Consider the following 21,953-nt stretch of genomic DNA (forward strand, 5'->3'; position numbering starts at 1 on the left):
TTTTTGTTTAATCTTAAGCGCTCCTATCATCTTCAGTCTTTCTCTTTGATACTTCTTACGTTTTGTCAATACATGTTCAACTGTTTCTGACTGATTAGAGTATTCACACAACCCAGATGGATGTTTCCCTACTTTATATAATGTGTAGTTAAGACTTGTGTGTCCAATTCTTAAACGACTGATGATCACTTCTATATTTCTATGCCCACCTGATATTCTTTGGTATCTGACTTGCCTTTGTATTTTGTACAGTTGTCCCCCTGTTTCACTCTCATCCCAGTGTCTCATGCCATGTCTCCTCAATACGTGTTTTTAAAATGCTTTTGACTACGAATGATCGTGTCGGCTGAACTACTCGCCTGTGATGGAGAGGCAGGGCTAGACTCTCTCTTTAAGCAGAGGGGCGGTACCCAGTGGCGATGGCGGCGCGTTTCGCGGTCCCCGGGTGCCGACGGCGCTGGTAACCAAGGCGACGCGGCGGCGTTGGGCCTAGCGAAGGCGGCGTGCCTCCACATTAGTACGGGAGCTCAACTTTGTACGAACACCATGACTTCTCTAATGGTGAGTTTCCGTCTTGTTGTTAACCGGTTCCAGAGCCATTTGCCCGGGTATGGCGGCTCGGGCCCGATTTGTCTCTGAGCCCGCCGCTCTGGCCTGGACTGCTCGGGTTGCTGCAGCGGTCTTGCTTTTCGGGCGGCCGGCCGTGGGCAGAGTGCCTAATAGATTAATAACATAGCCCAACCCGGCTTTGCTTTGTGTGTTTTTTTCACAGACTGCAATCCAATGCATCAGCCTGACGTTAAGAATATAATCTTTTGTTTAATGCATATCTTTTGTCGCCCTTTCACGTCCAGAAAGTGTATGGTTTTAACCAACAGTACTCACGACTTCGCGATTCTTCTGGAATTCAAACGTACTCCTGGCATCTCGTTTTCTGCTGACTAGCTCTCTCCTTAAGCGATACTGGGATTGCTTTGAAGCAATTCCTACTTCCCTCTTTCTCCTACCTTATGTCCGGCCAACTTTCACCACGTCTCCCTTGCCTAAATATAACCCTTGCTGCTTTTTAAAAAATCCTGTTCTCCTAATCTCCCAACTCCCACTACACTACAGATCATCTTGCATCTATGTCCTTGAATTCATATGGTCCATTTCTGACACCTCTTTCCCCTTTCTCAATTTCTGAATCTCCATCACTGGAGACAAGCAATCTATTGGTATCTTTTAAGAACCTACTGACTCACGGCTATCTTAACTATATCTCTTTCCACACTGTCTCCTCTAAGCATGCCTTTCCGTTTTCTCAGTTCCTTCATCTGCTGCAACTGTTCCCAGTATGAGACTTTTCTTTCCAGGACTTTGGGTGCCCTTCGTCTTCAAAGAATGGGTTTCCCTACCCGCACCATTGATGCTGCCCTCACTCACATCTCCTCCATTTCCTGGACATCTGCTTTCACCCCGCCTTAACAAGGATAGAGTTCCTCTTGTCCTCACCTACAACCCCATGAGCGTCCACATTCAGCAGATCATTCTCTGCAATTTCAACCATCTTCAACTGGATTCTACCACCAAACACTTTTACCTTCCCCCACTTACTGCTTTCCTCTGGGATCACACCTTCTGTGATTCCCTTGTCCATTCGTCTCTCCCCACTAATCTCTCTCCTTTCACTTATCCCTGGAAGCAGAAGTCTGCCCTTTCAGCTCCACCCTCACCTCTATTCAGTGCTCCAAACAGACCTTCTAGGTGATGCAACACTGAATCTGTTGGGGTTGGCCACTGTATCTGGTGCTCTTGATGCGCCCTCCACTACATTGGTGAGACCTAAAGTAGATTGGAGGGTTGCTTTGTCGAGCATCTTTGCTCCATCCACAAAAAGCAGGGTTACCCAGTGGCCGACCATTTTAATTCCAATCTCCATTTCCATTCAGATATGTTGATCCTTTATTGATTCAAAGAGGTTACTCTCAGGTTGGAGGAGTAGTAGTAGATCACATTTTGTATGGGCAGCCTCCAACCTTGAACATTGATTTCTCTGACTTCTGGTAATTTGACCCTATTTTATAATGCAATTTTGTGTAACACTAATTTTTTTTAGGAACACAGCTGCCGTGTTATAGCAGAACTACTTGTATATCTTTTCTTAGATGGGGGTAATTAACCCACTCAAAATATTTTCTTTTCAATCTTGTAATCATTAAGACATACTTATTCCTGATATACATCCTCTTGCAATGAATACCATAAGACATGAAATGGGGCACTTGGTCCATCAAATCTGCTCTGTCATTTGATCATGGCTGCTTTATTTTTCTTCTCAACCCCATTCTCTTGCCTTCTCCCTATATCCTCTTACTAATCAAAAACCTATGAACCTCTGCTTTAAATGTACCCAATGATTTGGCCTCCACAGATATCTATGGCAATAAATTCTGCAAACTCAACACCCTCTACTTAAAGAAATTCCTCCTCATCTCTGTTCTAAAGGGACATCATTTTATTCTCAGCCTGTGCCCTCTGGTCCTGGACTCTCATATTATTGGAAACGCACTCTCTGTGACCAATCTACCTTGAGCTTTCAATATTCAGTAGGTTTCATTGAGATCCCCCTTGTGCTTCTAAACTCCAGCAGGTACAGTCCCAGAACCATCAAACACTCCTCCCACATTGACCCTTTTATTCTTCAGATTATTCTTGTAAATCTCCTCTGGGCCCTATCCAATGCCAGCACATACTTCCTTACATATGGAACCCAAAATTGCTCACAATACTCCAAATATCATTTCACCAATTACTTATAAAGCCTCAGCATTATATCTTTGTTTTTATATTCCAGTCCTCTCAAAATGAACTCCCAACAATCCATTTGTTTTCCTTGGTACCAACTCAACCTTCAGGTTAACCTTTAGGGAATCCTGCACTAGGACTCCCAACAACACACACAAAATGCTAGTAGAACACAGCAGGCCAGGCAGCATCTATAGGGAGAAGCGCTGTCGACGTTTCGGACTGAGACCCTTCGTCAGGACTAACCGAAAGGAAAGATTATAAGAGATTTGAAAGTAGTGGGAAGAGGGGGAAATGTGAAATGATAGGAGAAGACCGGAGGGGGTGGGATGAAGCTAAGAGCTGGAAAGGTGATCGGTGAAAGTGATACAGAGCTGGAGAAGGGAAAGGATCATGGGACGGGTGGCCTCAGGAGAAAGAAAGGGGAGGGGGTAGCACCAGAGGGAGATGGAGAACAGGCATCCTGACGAAGGGTCTCGGCCCGAAACGTCGACAGCACTTCTCCCTATAGATGCTGCCTGGCCTGCTGTGTTCCACCAGCATTTTGTGTGTGTTGTTGTTTGAATTTCCAGCATCTGCAGATTTCCTCGTGTTTGCACTAGGACTCCCAAGTCCTTTTGCACTTCCAATTTCTGAATTTGCTCTTCATTTAAAAAATTGTCTATGCCTTTATTCCTCAATACCCGAAGCCTGGACTGACACCTTGCCCTACTGTCCTGTTTATTATTTATTGTAATGCCTGCACTGTTTTTGTGCACTTTATGCAGTCCAGTGTAGGTCTGTAGTCTAGCTTTCTCTGTTTTTGTTTATTACGTAGTTCAGTCTTTTGTACTGTGTCATGTAACACCGTGGTCCTGAAAAACGTCTCATTTTACTATGCACTGCACCAGCAGTTATAGTCGAAATGACAATAAAACTTGACTTGACTTGACTTGACTTCAACCAAATTGCTTAACCATGCACTTTCCTCTGCCACTTCTTTGCCCATTCTCATAATATGTCTTAAATTTTTCTGCAGATTCTCTGACTCCTTAGTACAACTTTCCCCTGTACCCATCTTTGTATCATTTGCAATCTTGGCCATAAAGGCATTAATTTTGTTATCCAGATCATTAACATATAACAAAAAGTAGTGAACCCAACACTAATCCCTGCAGAACAGCATTAGTCACCAGCCGCAAAGGTTCCCTTTATTCCCACTCTTCTGTCCATGCTAGTATCTTTTCTGTAATACCATGGGCTTCTATCTTGTTTAGCAGCCTCATGTGCAGCACTTTGTCAAAAGCCTTCTGAAAAATCCAAGCAAGCAACTTCCACTGACTGTGCATTATCTATTGGCCTGCTATTTTCACAAATTTCCACAAATTTTCACAACAGATTTGTCAGACAAGATTTCCCCTTAAGGAAACCATGCTAACCAGACTTTTTTTTAACTTTTCTCACTGTTACCATCAGGTAGGAGGTACAGAAGCTTGAAGGCACACACTCAACAATTGAGGAACAGTTTCTTCCACTCTGCCATCCGAATCCTAAATAGAGATTGAATCTTTCGATACTACCTCACTTTTTTTTAATATACAGTATTCCTGTTTTTCAACATTTTTAATCTGTTCCATATATGTATACCTGTACTGTAATTGATTTACTTGTTTATTATTATTTTTTCTTTTTTTTTTCTTTGCTAGATTATGTATCGCATTGAACTGCTGCTGCTAAGTTAACAAATTTCACATCACATGCCGGTGATAATAAACCTGATTCTGATTCATGTGCTTCCAAGAACCCCTTGAGTCCTTAATAATTGACTCTAGTACTGAAGGCAAATGTACTGTTTGCATTTCAACTTGATTTCATTTCCTGCATATTGCTTTTCACTGTCTAGTTTAAAAAGAATACTCTGGTCCCTCTATATTAGAAAATATTGGCTTTTTAATTCTACCAAAATTGGTTTCTATAATTTTTGATATTATATTCCATCTGGTTGCCCATTCACGTACACTACCCACATCTTGCTAAAATCACCCAATTGACGCCCCCCCCCCCCAACCTGGATCTTTCTTGCAGTCAGCACTGCTGATTTCTACCCTAATATCACTTGCAAACTTTGATATATTACTTTTGGTCTGTGATCAAAATCTTTAATATGAATTGTGACCAGCAAGGGAACCAACACGTTTCCCTGTGACTCACTGTTATTCACAGCCTTCCAACCCAGAAACAATCCAGTTCTTTCTGCAGTTTCCCATTTGTTAGCCAGTCCTTAACCCACGTCAGTATACTGTCTTCGATCCAGTGCATTCAAATTTTGTTCAGTCGCTTTTTGTGTGCCACTTTAATCTTCCTCTTTATCTCTTCTGGTTAAAACGTAACAAAGAAATAGACTTTTCAGGCATGATTTCCCCTTACAAAAACACTTGTTGACGCTGCTCAATATTATTGATAGCCATATATTCAGATTCATGGGGAGCAACTATCCCCATGGACATCTTTTTCAAAACTTTGTGTTCCAAATTGTTATGTCACAGGGATTTACTAAGGTTAGTTCTATTAATTTTTCCTACAATATTTTTATACACTAAGCTTCTTCGACTCCTTCAATATCTCTGTTGTAAGCTATTCCTCCAGTATCCAGTTAAGCAGGAATGTCCTTTAGTTGAAAACTGCATGGCCATATTAAATACAACCCAGTAGACAGTTGACCAAGAAATTCACGAATGGCTCTACTCCCTCAGAAAGAAATTTGGCATGGCCCCGTTGGTCCATTTAGATTTTTATCGATGCACCATAGAAAGCATTTTCTGTAGCTGTTACACTTTATTTTGCATTCTGTCTTGCCTTGTTCTACCTTTACTTTACTTTATTGTCACCAAACAATTGATACTAGAGCGTACAATCATCACAGCGATATCTGTGCTCCCTGAATCGAAGTAAATATAATAAAAATTATATTTATATAATTTTATATTTTTATATATAGTATATATATATAATTTTATATATAGTAGACATCAGTAATCTGTAATGATTTGATCTTTAGGACAGTATATGAGACAAGTTTTTTCCATTGTATCTCAGTACATATGACAATAACAAACCAATTCCAAGAATAGATGGATCCTCCCCTCTTCTCATTACTACAATCAGATAAGAGATACAAATGCTTGAAGATGACCACAAAATTATTTAAAAGCCCCTTTAACTTCATTGATGATCATTAAAAAAATTTTTTAGAAATGCAACACAGGAATAGGGCCTTCCAGCCCAACAAGCCCGTCCTGCCCAATTATAGTTGTGACCAATTAACCTTTTAGCTCATACATCTTTGGAATATGGGAGGAAGACGGAGCATCTGGAGGAAACCCATGCTACCTCATTATTCCTTTTACTGGCCTATTTATTTAGTTTTAGAATTTATTGTGATTTTTGTATCTTTGCACAGCTGCCACGCGTGCATTTGCCTGCACACACGCACATGCACACGCACGCACAGACACACACACACTCACTCACTCACTCACTCACACACGCACACAGAGGAGCGCACACATGAACGCACACCACATACTCAGCTCATTTAATTGCGGCCAGAGCACTGTTGATGACCGGCAGACATTCTACTGCAGCTCACTGCTCGTAGGTCAGAAGAAGAATTGCTGGTTCCATGCATGTTGAATGGAATTTGCTTGTAGTAAGTGGGAATGGTTGGAGTTTGAAGCAGGAAGCAGAGTATTAAATTATCATTAAGAAAATTTGTCTTGTATGGATCTTTATTCTATAGAGATATGATATGCATTATTTAAAACATTATATACTCTCTAGGTATTATACGGATACTAAAGTTCAACTTTTATTTTTATAGGGGGACCCAACATTAGAACAGCATTTTAAAGGCCATCGTGACACCATCACAAGTATCGACTTTAACTCTAACATGAAACAGTTAGGTATGTTTCATTTCCTGAGGAAACTATCAGTTAACAATCTTAAGGGCATAAATTGGGGATCAGATAAATGAGAACATGCCCTCAAAAAGACTTTGAGTTTTGAGTCCTGCTGAAGGGTCTCGACCCGAAACATCAACTGTACTCTTTTCCATAGATGCTGTCTGGCCTGCTGAGCTCCTCCAGCATTTTGTGTGTCTTGCTTGGATTTCCAGCATCTGCAGATTTTCTCTTGTTTGTGATTGAGTTTTAAGTGATTAAGTTGCTTAGTCTGATATCAAACACGATTTTCCTCCTCAAGATTTACCCCCCCCCCCCCCCTCCCACCATTATACTTACAGGTCAGTGAATGCAATCATCCAGTTTGATGTTGGGTATCATGAATTTATCTTGCTGTCACTATAGACGGTGCCGATGATTTGCTGCATTAAGAATACAAATAAATATATTAGTCACAGTATAATTGACTTGTCATGTCCATCGCTTTTATAAATTCTATGCAACATGAAAATTGTGTTTACTGATTGATATCAGCAGAATTTCTGTTTGACTTTTCCTTTAGTCCTAAAACCAAGAAAGAACATTTTGGAATAAAAGCCTGACCAAACTTCATAATTTGACCAGTTCAACCACCTACAGAATACAGCTAATTAAACTGGACAAAGTCAGACATTTATCCAATGAAGATGTGGAGATACATCCTAGGATTCACTGGGACGCATCATCAGTGATGTAACCTGGTGTTATTGGGTATTTCAGGTATTTCAACATCAGGCACCCTTGCCAGGCAACCCAGCCTCCTCAATCTGGTTTTCCCAAGAAACTGTGGTGTTCTACCCTAACCACTGGCTTCAAGGTTTCTGAGAGAATGACCATGTCAGGCCTCAGGGATGATGATGCGATGACGTATGGGAACTTTAATGGCTTGCCAAGATTGATTGTCAGTTGCCCCACTAGCCAGTTATATATCTTTCCTTGCAGCATAAAGGCCATTTGGATTATTAGGTTTTTGTCAGCTCTCAATAATAGTCACAATCCCATTATCTGACTTATTTCCCTGTTTTCTCTCTCACATGTCTTTTAACACCCACTCACATGAGGGGAAAATTACAATAGCTGGTTAATATAATTTTATTGGAATTTGAAAAGGAGAACCTGTGTGAATATTTGGAGAAGATGCAAACTCCATGTAGTTGACACCAGTGAGCAGAATTACATCTTGAGTTTCTGGAACTATGCGCTATCAGCAGAACCACTGTGTTGCCAAGAATTCACGTGCTAATAGTACCTAGTCTATATATTGGAGCCTTATTATGCTATGAAGGGGACATCATCATGGTTGAACCTTGTCCTGTTAGTAAGTGATCCGGGGAATGAAAGGGTTACTGTAGGCATAGCTCTGGGCCTGTATTTGCTGGAGTTTAGAAGAATTGAGGGAGGGGATCTCATTGCAACCTACTGAATATTGAAAGACCTATATCGAGTGGATGTTGAGGGGATGTTCCCAGTAGTGGAAGAGTCTAGAACCAGAGGGCACAGCCTCAGAATAGAAAGACATCCCTTTAGGACAGAGATGTTGAAGAAGTTAGCCAGAGGGTAGTGAATCTGTGTAATTTACGCGACAGATGGCTGTGGAGGCAAAGTCATTGGGGATATTTAAAGCAGAGATTGATAGGTTATTAATTACTAAAGCATCAAAGGTTTAAAAAAAAGAGGACAGGAGAATGGGCCCGAGGGGGAAAATAAATCAGCCATGATTGAATGGCAGAGTGGATTGGATAGGCCTAATTCTGTTCCTATATCTCATGTTTTAAATGTCAGCACAATAGACTCTACTGAACTCATATTTTCAAATCTCTTCTCTCAAGACCAAGACCTACTAACTTGTTGCTTGCTGCTTGCACAAGGATATATAACAAACTAAATTTTTATAATTCCTTTAATAGAAAATGTCCTTCACAGGAAAAACTCATATTAGTGTTTCTCACATGGCAGAAACACCATTTTACCAAATCTTGGTGGATTTGGAAAATGTTGTCTGCAGTACCCAGAAATCTATGGGTATGATGTGAGGAGTTGATCTTTCTTGTTCTCCACACCTTAAGTTTGGTGGCAAGATCCAGGCAGCAACTAGGCCTTGGCTAGCATGGTGCATTGTCCATTCCCTGAAATCCTCTGACAGGCTTTAAGAAAATATAAAACTTTTTGTTAGAAATTTGTCTTCTCTCAAAGCTGAAAACAATTTTAATGCCTTCTTATTATAATTAAAATAAAAACACAAATGTTACTGTAATTAGCTTAAGTAACACACAAACTGCTGGAGGAACTCAGAAGGTCAGACAACATCTAAGGAGGGAAATGGACTGCCAATACTTTGGGTCAAGACCCTTCGTCAGGACTGGTGGAGATCGCCAGTATAAAAAGGTGGGGAGATAGTGTGGAGCAAAAATGGTGGGTGGTAGATGGATTCAGGTGAGTTAGGGTGATATGCAGGTGAGGGAGGGTAATAATGGGAATGCCATAATTGGGAGGTTTTTTGCTTTATGGTAAACAGAGTGAAGGTGCTCAATGAAGTGACTTCCGGCAGTCTGCATTAGATCTTACTGATGTAGAGGAGGCCCACCAAGAGGACTGGACGCAATATATGACATTGTTGGATATCCTGAAATCTGAATGATGCTATGAAACTTAAATCTTTTTCTTATTCAAAGTGAAGATAGTTTGGATCCTAGCTAATCATTCCTGAGCAGACAAAGGAAGGCTCATGTATTAGGTGGGTCAATAGCAAAGTGCTGTCAGTTGAGCCATGGTTAATTAACAACCTTAAAGTAGATTGTTATGAAATACAACAAAACAAGGTTGGTCATCTACCATCGTTTTTTTTGTGTAAAGTAACTAGGTTCAGCGCAATCAGAATTGGCCACAGGATGGCACCATACTTCATCTATTTTGTTCACATGTAATACCTTATATAATACCTTAAAGATTTATTTTCTTGCAGGCATTTACAGGAAAATAAAGAAATACAATCAAATTTATGAAAAACTGTACAGAACAAAGACTGATAAACAACTGATGGGCAAAAGGAAACATTTTGTAACTATAAAAAATACTGAGAACATGAGTTGTAGAATTCTTGAAAGTCAATCTGTAGGTTGTGGAATCAGTTCAGAGTTGTGGTGAGTGAAGTTATCCACGCTGGTTCAGGAGTCTGATGGTTGTAACTGTTCCTGAATCTGGTGGTTTGGGACCAAAAGTTCCGTAAGATCATAAGACATAGCAACAGAATTAGGCCAATCAGCCCATTGAGTCTGCTCAGCCATTCCATCGTAGCTGATCCTAGATCCCGCTCAACCCCATACTTCTCACCATATCTTTTGATCCTGATCAATCAGGAAACTTATCAACTTCCACCTTAAATATACCCATGAACTTTGTTTCCACTGCAGTCTGTGGCAGAGCATGCTACAGATTCACTGCTCTCTGGCTAAAAAATATTCCTCCTTACCCCTGTTCTAAAAGGCTAGCCCTCAGTTTTGAGGCTGTGCTCTCTAGTTCTGGATTCTCCCACCACAGGAAACATTCTCTCCAATCCACCCTATCGAGTCCTTTCAACTTCGGTAGGTTTCAGTGAGATCACCCCGCATTCTTCTAAATTCCAGTGAGTATAGGCCAAAAGCTGCCAGGCGCTCCTGATATGTTAGCCCCTTCATTCCCGGAATCATCCTCGTGTCCTCTGGACTCTCCAATGACAAAACATCCTGTCTGAGATAAGGGGCCCAAAACTGTTGACAATACTCCAAGTGCAGCCTGACTAGTGTTTTATAAAGCCTCAGCATTATTTCTTTGCTTTTGTATTTTATTCCCCTTGAAATTAATGTCAACATTGCATTTGCTTTCTTTACCACAGACTCAACCTGTACATTAACCTTCTGGGAGTCTTACTCCTGTGCCTCTTGCCTGATGGTTGCAGCAACAAGAGGTCATGCCTGATGTTTTGATTTATTTGATGTCTGACCTATTTCACTTAGTGAACAGGTTGACTGTAAATAACAGAAAAACCCAAAATTCTGTCCCAAATCTGCAGCAACAGTGAGGGTTCATTGGGTTTTCTTTTTCCTTTCATCGGGTAATGCAGAAGTAAACAGAACAATGGGCTCAATTTATGTATTTCATAATCTATAGAATAGTCCTGCTCTGTAATACATTCAGTGATTTCCAGTAGCAGTTTGTATGCAGTGGTTGGATGAGAGCAGAAATTGGTTTGACTGAAGCACCTTCACTCTTGAATGGTTAGTGTCAAAATCAGTGTGTGTAGTAACTGTATATGTAGATAAATGAATCAATGTCAGTAGAGGTATGTCAGAGGATGAGGGGAAAGGAAGACTAATATTATTACATTTGGAGTCTAGGTAGCCTATATTCCTGAAATGGATAAGGGATTATCTCCAAACGTCTTAAGTTTAGCATCATCTATTTTTACAGTTACTTTCAGCTTGTCAAAATTGACAAATATATGGAATAGAAGATAGTTGTGGAATCTCAGAAATCACTGTACCAAAGATTTTGCTGCTTGCTTACTGTACATTTATTAAATGAAAGTAGGGAAGTGCATTTGAAACAAGAAAATTGTACAAGTTATGTTGGCATGTTTGAACATAAAATTAATAGTTACTTTATTTTGGCAGCAACTGGATCTATGGATTCGTGTGTCATGATTTGGAATTTGAAGCCACAGATGAGAGCGTATCGATTTGTTGGTCACAAAGATGCAGTCCTTTCAATTCAGTTCTCGCCCTCTGGTCATTTATTGGCTTCTGCTTCACGAGATAAAACAGTGCGCCTCTGGGTTCCCAGTGTGTAAGAAAATATTTTTGATTAATACGTCTTACTACTTAAGCTGTGGATGTTGATTTTGATGAGTTCCTATTTTTATTGTTCCCAAGTTATTAAGCATGCTCTTCGGATGAGAATGCCCACAATGCCTCTCCATTTTTTGTTTATATTTATTTAGAGATCGAGCGCGCAACTGGCCTTTCCAGCCCAATTAACCACGCCATCCAGTTACCCATCTATTTAATACAAGCCTAATCACTGAACAATTTACAATGACCAATTAACCAACTAACATATAGTCTTTGACTGGAGGAAATCCACACGGTTGCAGGGAGAACGTACAAACTCCGGAGTTGAACTCCGACCCTCTAAGCTGTAACAGCTTTGCGCTAACCACTGCGCTAGTGTGGCGCCTCTCCATGTTCCTGTTGTGACAGCATGAAGTTTATGTCCACCAAAGCATTGACAGGGACAGTGTTTTTTCTTTCACCTGCTTAAAACATACCTAATTTCTCTGTTCTGATTAAAATGATACTAGTTTCTCCAATATACAGTATCTTTTGAACCTAAAATCTTCGTTCTTGGTACATTCTTGGATCTTTGCTGTGACCTCTTCATAATCTTGTCATCTTACCTAATAGGTCTTCCCAGCTGGATAAAATATTTTATTGGAGGCATAATGATTTGTATAACTTTTAGCAGCATATCTTTGTTATCAGCTTTAAACATCTAGAGCAACACACAAAGTGCTGGTGGAACTCAGCAGGTAGTATCTATGGAAATGCATGAACAGTCAATCTTTTGGAACAAAACCCTTCACCAGGATTTTGTTTTCTTAATTCTAAATCTGGATTATGTTTTCTTAAACAACTATTTCAATTTCTCTCTTTTTCTCTTTTCTCTCTCTTTTTGACTTATGTTCATCTGGTTCTATTCTGTATAAGGGTTTTACCTTTTAGGGCTTGTATCTGCCTTCTATTCCAAAAAAACAACAACATTGCAGATCTTTCTGAAGTTACCTGCACTCTCTGTATTTGAAACTACAGTGCTGTCTTCCCTTGTTCAATTGTATCCACATTGTTGTGTATTTGGATTCTTGTATCCATTCCTCTTTTACTCCCCCATTCTGATCTCTGGGGTTTAATGATGTAATGTTGAAGCCTATAAAGCACTTGTGAGGCCTCATTTGGAATATTGTGAGCAGTTTTGGGCTTTTTATCTAAGAAAGGATGTGCTGACATTGCAGAGGGTTCAAAGGAGGTTCACGACAATGAATCCAGGATTGAAAGGCTTGTCACATGAATAGCATTTGATGGCTCTGGGCTTCTACTCACTGAAATTGAGAAGAATGAGGGGTGACCAAACATGAGGAAATCTGCAGATGCTGGAAATTCAAGCAACAACACACACAAATTGCTGGTGGAACACAGCAGGCCAGGCAGCATCTATAGAGAGAAACGCTGTCGACGTTTCGGGCCGAGACCCTTCGTCAGGACTAACCGAAAGGAAAGACAGTAAGAGATTTGAAAGTAGTGGGGGGAGGGGGAAATGCGAAATGATAGTAGAAGACCGGAGCAGGTGGGATGAAGCTAAGAGCTAGAAAGGTGATTGGCGAAAGTGATACAGAGCTGGAGAAGGGAAAGGATCATGGGACGGGAGGCCTCAGGAGAAAGAAAGGAGGGGAGGGAGCACCAGAGGGAGATGGAGAACAGGCAAACAACTAAATATGTCAGGGATGGGGTAAGGGGAGGAGGGGCATTAACGGAAGTTAGAGAAGTCAATGTTCATGGCATCAGGTTGGAGGCTACCCAGCCGGTATATAAGGTGTTGTTCCTCCAACCTGAGTCTGGATTCATTTTGACAATAGAGGAGGCCATGGATAGACATATCAGAATGGGAATGACACGTGGAATTAAAATGTGTGGCCACTGGGAGATCCTGCTTTTTCTGGCGGACCGAGCGTAGGTGTTCAGCGAAACGGTCTCCCAGTCTGCGTCGGGTCTCACCAATATAGAAAAGGCCACACCGGGAGCACCGGACGCAGTATACCACACCAGCTGACTCACAGGTGAAGTGTCGCCTCACCTGGAAGGACTGTCTGGGGCCCTGAATGGTGATGAGGGAGGAAGTATAAGGGGAGGTGTAGCACTTGTTCCGCTTACAAGGATAAGTGCCAGGAGGGAGATCGGTGGGAAGGGATGGGGGGGGGGGACGAGTGGTCAAGGGAGTCGCGTAGGGAGCGATCCCTGTGAAAGGCAGAAAGAGGGGGGGGGAGGAAAAAATGTGTTTGGTAGTGGGATCCCGTCGGAGGAAGTTACGGAGAATTATACGTGAGGGGTGACCTCATTGAAACCTACCAAATGCTGAAAGGCCTCAATATAGTGGATGCAGAGAGGATGTTTCCTGTGTTTGGGGAGTCTATGACCAGTGGACACAGCCTCAATAGAGGGGCATCCTTTTTCAACGAAGATGTGGAGGGATTTCTTTAGCCAGAGTGGTGAATCTGTTGAATTTGTTGCCATAGGTTGTTGGTGGAGGACAAGTCTTTAAGTACATTCTTGGATTAGTTAGGGCATGAAGAGGTATGGAGAGAAGGCAGGAGATTGGGGCTGAGAAGGAAAATGGATCAGCCATGATGAAATGCCGGAGCAGCCTCGATGAGTCAAATGACCTAATTCTTCTCCTTTATCTTGTGATCTTATGGTTTAGTTCCAGTTACATTCTCCCCACCCAAAAATAACCATTAACTCTTGTTCTTTTCTTTTGTTCTTTAACTATCTTTCTATCCAGCTGGTTACATCTGCTTTTAATATAAGCTGCCTCCTGATCTATTTAAAAATACACATTTATTGTGGTATTTCTTTTATAAAAATGCTAATTGCCTAAGCAACTTAATTAAATTTAAATTGGGCATATTGTCCTTTACATCAAATTGTTCTACTCAATCTTCAGTCTGTTGGGCAATTGGCAATTTTACATGTAGATTAAAACTGATCAGTGCAGTAAATGTCAGATTGGTCACAACAGTGCCTGGCTGAAGGAATGAGGTTGAAGTAAAATAAAAGACAAAATATGTAATGCTTTGAGCATTGTCAAACTTCCTGAATTGTTTCAGAGGCTAGGAAAATAAGCATATAATGATAATTCATGTTCCTCAGCCTTGTGGAGGAGATAGTTTTAAGAGGTTTTCTAATGGTTAGAGTGATGTTTATGGATAGTAGTGTTAGGCACTGCATAAAAGTAGATGGCAGCTGTCATTGCTGCTTAAGTGGAGAGTGTTGAACATAACTAAATCATTTTTTATAAAAAGTTGAAGCTTGAGAATTGAACATAACTGCCCATAAGACACAAGAGGTTCTGTAGATGCTGGAAATCTTGAGCAATGTGCTCAAAATCTCAGAAAAACTCTGCAAGTGAGGCAGTATCTATGGAGGGGAATAAACAGTGGACGTTTTGGGCCAAGACCGTTCATCAAGACTGGAAAGGAATGGGGAAGAAGCCAGTATAAGAAGATGGGGTGGGGGGGGGGTGGGGAGAGGAGGAAGTACAAGCTGGCAGGTGATAGGTTCAAGTCTGGGTGGGTATATGTTCAAAGATGGATGAGACTGATGGTATTAGAGTGTAGGGAATCTCTAAAATTCTCTACCCCTAAGACTTGTGGAAGCTACATCTCAATATATTTAAAGAGGACCTAGATAAATCTTTAGAAGTTTTGGAAGTGAAGGAGGTGGGTATTGCATGGCACAGAGGAAAAGCTGAGGCTTGGGACAGATCAGCCATGGTTGTATTGAATGATGGGACAGACTTGACAGGCCAGGTGACCTTCTTGCTATTTGCTTGGGTGGTCGTTAGTGTGCATTAGGGCGTACATAATGCAATTGTGATATTTAATTCACAGTTGCGAATGTGGTGGAAGGTTAGTGAAGGGCAAAATTATTATTTGATGTCAGAGTTACAAACGTTTGTGTTGCTTTGCACAAAGTTCCAGATGATATGCCAGAAAGTGCTACTCTGGGCACAGGTTATCTTTGGGTCACCCTGAAGGAACTTGAGCATGGGACAGAACAGAGTAACTGCTTGTACAAAAAAGCTGGATGTACTCGGCAGGTCGGGCAGCATCCGTTGAAAGAAGCAGTCAACGGATGCTGCCCGACCTGCTGAGTTCGTCCAGCTTTTTTGTACATCTTGATTTGACCACAGCATCTGCAGTGCACTTTGTGTGTAGAGTAACTGCTTGGCTTGCAGGTGTAATAGGCAGTCTGGGATATGTTGGTGTACAGTAGAAATAGAAATCATGAAAGGAAAGAATAAGAAGAGAAGGAAAAAAATGGAGCAAGGCTAGGATGTGGTTATACTTGACTAACAGAGAACTTGCGTCCAGTTTGGCACTCCTGAATGTAATAAAATACAAGCTTGGACCTAGGCGAGATAGGAAAATGTGGATTTATGAAATGGAAATTATGTTTGACTAATCTATCAGATGCTTTGAATTGTACATAACAGAATAGATAAGGGAGAACCAGCTGAAGTGATGGATTAGAATTTTCAGATTCTGATGGGTATTGAATATTGAGGGGATGTTCTCTTTAGTGGGGGTCATAAACTGGGAAGCATAATTCTAAAATAAAGGGTCATCCATTTTAATTTGTCAATGAGAGCAAGTTCAAAGTACATCTATTAACAAAGTATGTATGCATTATACAACCCTAAGATTCCTCTTCTCCAAACAGCCACAAAACAAAGAAAACCATGGGGCCTTTTCAAGAAGAACATCAACCTCCCCCCCCCCACACGTTTAAAAAAAACAAATTGTGCAATGGGAACAAGAACATCAAACCCCCCCCACGCACAAAAAAATCCAAGTCATGTAAATGGCAACAAGAACTTCAAACCTCCACACGCAAAAAACAAATCGTGCATACAGCAACAAGAAAGAATGAGCAGAAGCATAGAAAATAAAAATACAAAATCGAAAGAGTCCAATTGACAATCCACAGACCCAGACAACATCGAGAGAGAGAGAGACCATTTGAACGCAGGAGCCTTTGGGGCCTTCCCTTGGGAGCTGCGGGTGAGAGGCTGGTAGATGGCACTGAACACTCACTTGCCTTCCGCACTCACCTCTGTCTCAATGTTCATCGATGCTTTGATCGGCAAGAAATGGAGTCAATCATGGGTTTCTTGGCCTCAAGGTTGCTCATCTCCCAGGTTCTTCTCGGAGATAGCAGAGCACCAGATTGCTCAAACAGCCCAAAAGCACACCATCAAGCTGTATATCACAGGCTCCAACAGTACCAGAAGCACATTTTTTTTTTAAAAAGATGTAAAAGAAGTGAAAAACAGTTTCAAGGGCCATCTAGAAGATGATTTGAGGAGGTAGTATTGTTCACTGGCGCCATCTTGACCGGATGGCCCAGAGGGTCATCAGTTTTTGGAGTTGAATCATTCAATGCCAACATTGAAAAGTACTTAAGCTACATGAAGATCAAGGGTTATTGGGAGTGAAAGGGAAAATGGTATTTGGATAAGTGTTGAATGAACCATAATCTTGTACGATAGAGCAAGCCGAAGGGTAGTTTGATCAAATGCTGCTGGTCTCTTATGTTTTGCCTCAGTTATATAGAGCACTGGTGCGATTGCTTCTGCGATGTTGTGTACAAGTCTGGTTTCCCCACCTAGTGAAGGGGAAATTTGTAATAGAGGAAGTGCAGCAAAGGTTCACTGGATTGAACTGATGATGACAGAATTATCATAGGAGGGGAACATAAGAAATTTATTCCTGAACTCTTGAGTTTAGAAGCATGGTGGGTGACCTCTTTGAAACATCAAAAAAATTCTTAATGGGACTTTACAGGGTAGATGCAGAGTTAATATTTCTTAAGGCAGGGGTTACAATCTCAACATGGAGAGTTGCCCATTCAAAGCAGAGCCTTCTAAATATATAATGACAAATATTTACCCCCTACACAGCCCAATTTTTAAAGAGTTTTTGAAATTTTTCTGCTTTGGAACTCCCCAACAATACTGATACACTTGGGGAACTCCCTTTCCTAAATAGTCAAAGTCAGCTGACTAAACTTTTAAAAAAAAATATTAACCAGCATTCCAGAGAACATTTTAATAAAATGCAACTGAAATTATGTACTAATGAATGAGCAGAAATGGAAAATTTGAAATAGATGGCCTCTTGCAACTTCAAAAACTTGCACTTTATAGGATATTTCTTCAGTGCTTCTGAATATGAGCAGTGTAGTTTAAAGTTCTCTATCTGAAAATGATAGTTCTGTAGTGTACTGGCAGTCCTGGTGACATTTGTATCTCTCATTGAACCACTTAGCTCTTTCACTAACGGTGGGGGGATGGGGTGTGGGGAAATGTCTGTCTTCAGTCACTTTATTGTGCCAGTTGCTATTTTTATTCCGATAATAAAATGTAGTTGATACATTGATAAATGTGGGGATTCCAGAAGACATGACAGGAAATTGAGCTCTCATCATGTATTTTGATTTTATTTGTTGTTTTTTTTTAAAAAAGTGTTGAATTTATTATCATTCTTCACTCCAACACAATAATTAGATCTGCAGTGAGTGTGCCATTTTCTTGGATGCCTTTCTCGAAAAGGAATGTTAAGCTAAGTTTTGTATAATTAACTATCAAAATCATATTGTTCTTTTTGAAGAGGAACAGGGAGCCTGATTTTTATGTTGGACCACTTTTTTGCTCCATCAAAAGCAAATTTCATTGCATGATTTTATTTGTAGGAAATTATTATATCTTTTCAATTGTCACTGCACCTCAGTAACATGATATATTAAGCACAATCTGACATTACAAACATAATGTTTATTTATGTGTAGTTTTTATTTACATCAAAATAGTCACTAGATGGTGCTATTACCCCTGAATTTTGTTGAAAGATTAAGGGTTTAATAACACTGGACAACAAAGATTTTGCTTCCTAAATTCTTTTGGGTGTATCTTATGGATTTTGGGCTGCTGATCATGAAAATAACCATGAAATTTCCCTATCACTCAGCAATTTTTTGATATTTCCAATATTTCTTATTTCAATTCCCAATTCAATTCAATTAAAATGTTGCCCACAATGCAAGCTGAAAAGTTTCCTATCTTATCCAGGCATGCTCCATGCTTAGGTGGGGTGGATACTGCATGGGAGGGCAGGTTTTAGTAAGGCTATAAAAGCATCATGCTCACACCGTTGTGTTTACATGTATATTGGTTTAACGATCATGTTGATGCGCATGCTCTACACACAGCATATTATGTATACTCATTATAATAAAGTACAATCGTATTTGTATATTCAGGAGTATTTGTAATAGTAAAATATATTGCCATTGTTGCAACAGCCACAATACTGTTATAATTGCGGCAATTGTACGCTTAAACCTCGACAGAACATGACTCTCCTTCTCTGCTTCTTAAAAAAAGCCTATGAACTCTACTTTGGGTGTAAAATTAGCGAATACGACAAAGCCTGGGTTCCTCCCATTTGTTGTGCAACATGGACTATTGATCCTAGAGCTTGGCTCAGAGGTACTTCGAAGTCCTGATGCTATGATGAGAACAGAAAGATCATGTGACAAGACTGCCACTGCTGTCTGACCAGTGTGTCTGGTTTCCCTGCTAAAAACAAGAAATCATTGAATACCCCAATCTCCCTTCAGCCATGAGACCTGTGCCACATGACAGTGGTCTTCCAGTACTGAAGCCACCAGACAGAGTCTAGAGGAGGCAGATGAAGAGGCCATGATATACGAGCAAGGTATGCAAAACAACACTGATGCAGATTTTGAATGCTTTATGTCAAGTGAGCCTCATCTGATAACTCAATCTGAGTTAAGTTTCTTGTTCGGAGACTTGGGTTTGTCAAAGGCAAAAGCAGAATTACAGGGATCAAGACTGCAAGGATGGAATCTGCTGACACCAGGCACAAAAAATTCTTGAAGGATTTTGATATTTAAAACAGATGTTTCCCAAAATAACTGTTGCCAAGATTTTGGAAGTCATTGTTGTTGGTCCCCAAATCAAGCAGATATTCAATGACAGATAATTCAAAGAACTTCTAGTGGGACCAGAGAAAATTGCACGGAAGGCATTCAAGGATGCTGTTGAAATTTTTTCTTAGCAACTACAGAGCACCAAACTACATGCAGCAGGTTGACAACATGCTTCAAGCATGCAAAATCATATATTGCATTGTGTCACTAAAGATTAATTTTCTACATTCCCATTTAGACTTCTTTCCTGCAAATTTTGGTGCCAGTGATGAACATGGTGAAAGGTTTCACCAGGACATTGTGGTCATGGAGAAACGGTATCAGAGCAACTGGAGTCGATTATTGTTGGAAACTTAAGCTAGAAGCTTCAGACACTGAGTACAAATGAAAATCATCAGCAAAACATTTTTAGTTTAGTTGAACTATTGCAAAATGTCAGCACCGTTATGTAATTAAACACATTATATTCAACAAAAGTTCCAAATTCCTATGTGATACAATTAGTCTGAAATTATATTTGTGTTCAGCTTCAAGCTATCTATCATAACTTAAAAAAATTTCTAAGGAAACAACAATTCAGAAAAAAAATTGCTATCCAATGTAATTAAACTTTCAATTCTCAAATGCATAGGATAAACATACTATGTATTATACTCCTTTTCTGTTTTATTGATGAAGTCAATATGCCAAATTCTGGAAATGGAATATATACTGCTTTTAAATTATTTTGGGGGGACTTAAGCATTGCTAGCAAGGCCTTCATGTGCTCTGTTGAGAAGGTGGTGGTGGGCCACCTTGAAACACATCAGATCTACTAGTGAAAGTGCTCCCATGATGCTATTGTTTAGGGAGTTCTGGGATATAGTCACAGCAGCATGAAGGAACAATGCTATTCCCAAATCAGAGTGAGGAGAGGAACCTGCTGGTGATGTTATTTTCTTATCAGCCTGTTACCATCTGCTCCCTTTGGTAGTCGTCACAATTTTGGGAAGTGCTGTCAGAGTAGCCTTGACAATTTGTTGAAATACAGTTTGTTACATCAACGTTATGCTAGTGGTGGAGGAAATAAAGATTTAGAATGTTGGATTTGTGCCAGATAAGCAAGTCGCTTTGCAAGATGACGCTGGCAGTATATGGCGACATTTTGCAGGCAGCTCACAAAAGTATTAGCCATCCTACAGTATACCGCATCTAAACTATGATCACTCCAATTCAAAGCCTGTAATTTTCTTTTGGGTGGTATGGTTTTGAACCATTTGAACAATTGGACATTCTCATGGTCTCCTGCAGGATTCAGTGAACTGGACTTTTGAGAACATCGTCATCGCAGTGGCCATTGCTGAGGCAATCTTTGGGTCAGATTGTAAAACGAAGTGGTGTTTAGCCAATTTAAGTGCCAAGCCAGATTAAAATGATTCAGATGTCGAGGCCAAGGGCAGAGGTCGAATCAATGTTTAGCTCACTTCTGTCTATCTATACTAATTACCTTTTCCAGCACTTGTCTATTACAATAGCGTTTCAGGTGCTGGAAGTAAATTCAGAGCTGTGAGACTCTCTGTATGGTGGTCAGCATCACACTATTACAGTGCCAGCAATCACCACCAGGGTTCAATTCCGGCCGCTGACTCTAAGGAGTTTATACATTCTCTACATGACATTATGGGGTTCCGCCCAGTGCTTCAGCTTCCTACTACATTTCAGAGATGCACTGTTAGCATCAGGGAGTTGTGAGCACGTTTGTTGGCACCGGAAGGGTGGTAACACTGGTGGGCTGTCCAACATGGTCCTCGCTGATTTGATTTGATGCAAATGCCACATGTTACTGTATGTTTCAATGTATGTGTGACAATTAAAGCCAATCTCAGTTCAGATTTCAACTACCCTCTGGGTGAAAACATCTCCTCAAAATGTCCAGCTCTTTATCTTTAACAGATAGCCTTTGGTTATTGGCACATACTAGGGAAAATGATCCTCATTAATTACCCTATGAATGTCCCTGATAATTTTATGTATCCTAGTCGGGTTTCCCTCCCATTCATTTCCTACACCCCCACACCTCAGCCTTTGCTGTTCCAAAGCAATATAAAACCCAGTCTTTCCTCAGCTGAAAAATCTCATCCAAGGTAGCAACCTGGTGATGCTCCCCCGTATGCTTTTTCTAGTGCTGTCTAATATATATAATTGTAATCTCATTGCTCTTATATTCTATCACAGCTAATGAAGGCAAAATTCCTGCTTACCTTCCTAATTGCATATTTTAAGTCCTCCATGAACTATTCATCTATAGTTCTTAGAATCCTTCCATTCACAGTGCATGTCCTAGCCATATTATTTCTTCCAAAATGCCTGACTTCACATTTTTACTAGA

The 21,953-nt window shown here is 40.5% G+C and overlaps 1 protein-coding gene across 2 annotated transcripts in view; it reads left to right on the forward strand.

Moving 5' to 3' along the window:
* The first annotated feature begins 386 nt into the window (after nucleotides 1-386).
* The window catches only part of LOC140741743 (uncharacterized), a 141,304-nt gene continuing 119,737 nt past the window's right edge, over nucleotides 387-21,953 (forward strand). Inside the window, exons 1-3 of one of the 2 annotated variants that reach the window (XM_073072092.1) lie at nucleotides 387-561; nucleotides 6,647-6,731; nucleotides 11,417-11,588. In XM_073072092.1, the coding sequence (XP_072928193.1) occupies nucleotides 547-561; nucleotides 6,647-6,731; nucleotides 11,417-11,588 (272 nt within the window). In that variant the 5' untranslated portion in view covers nucleotides 387-546. The remainder of the gene's footprint in view (nucleotides 562-6,646; nucleotides 6,732-11,416; nucleotides 11,589-21,953) is intronic. The other variant, XM_073072090.1, reaches the window with a different exon arrangement.

Source organism: Hemitrygon akajei, chromosome 19 (genome assembly GCF_048418815.1).
Source record: "Hemitrygon akajei chromosome 19, sHemAka1.3, whole genome shotgun sequence".
Classification (NCBI taxonomy): Eukaryota; Metazoa; Chordata; class Chondrichthyes; order Myliobatiformes; family Dasyatidae; genus Hemitrygon; species Hemitrygon akajei.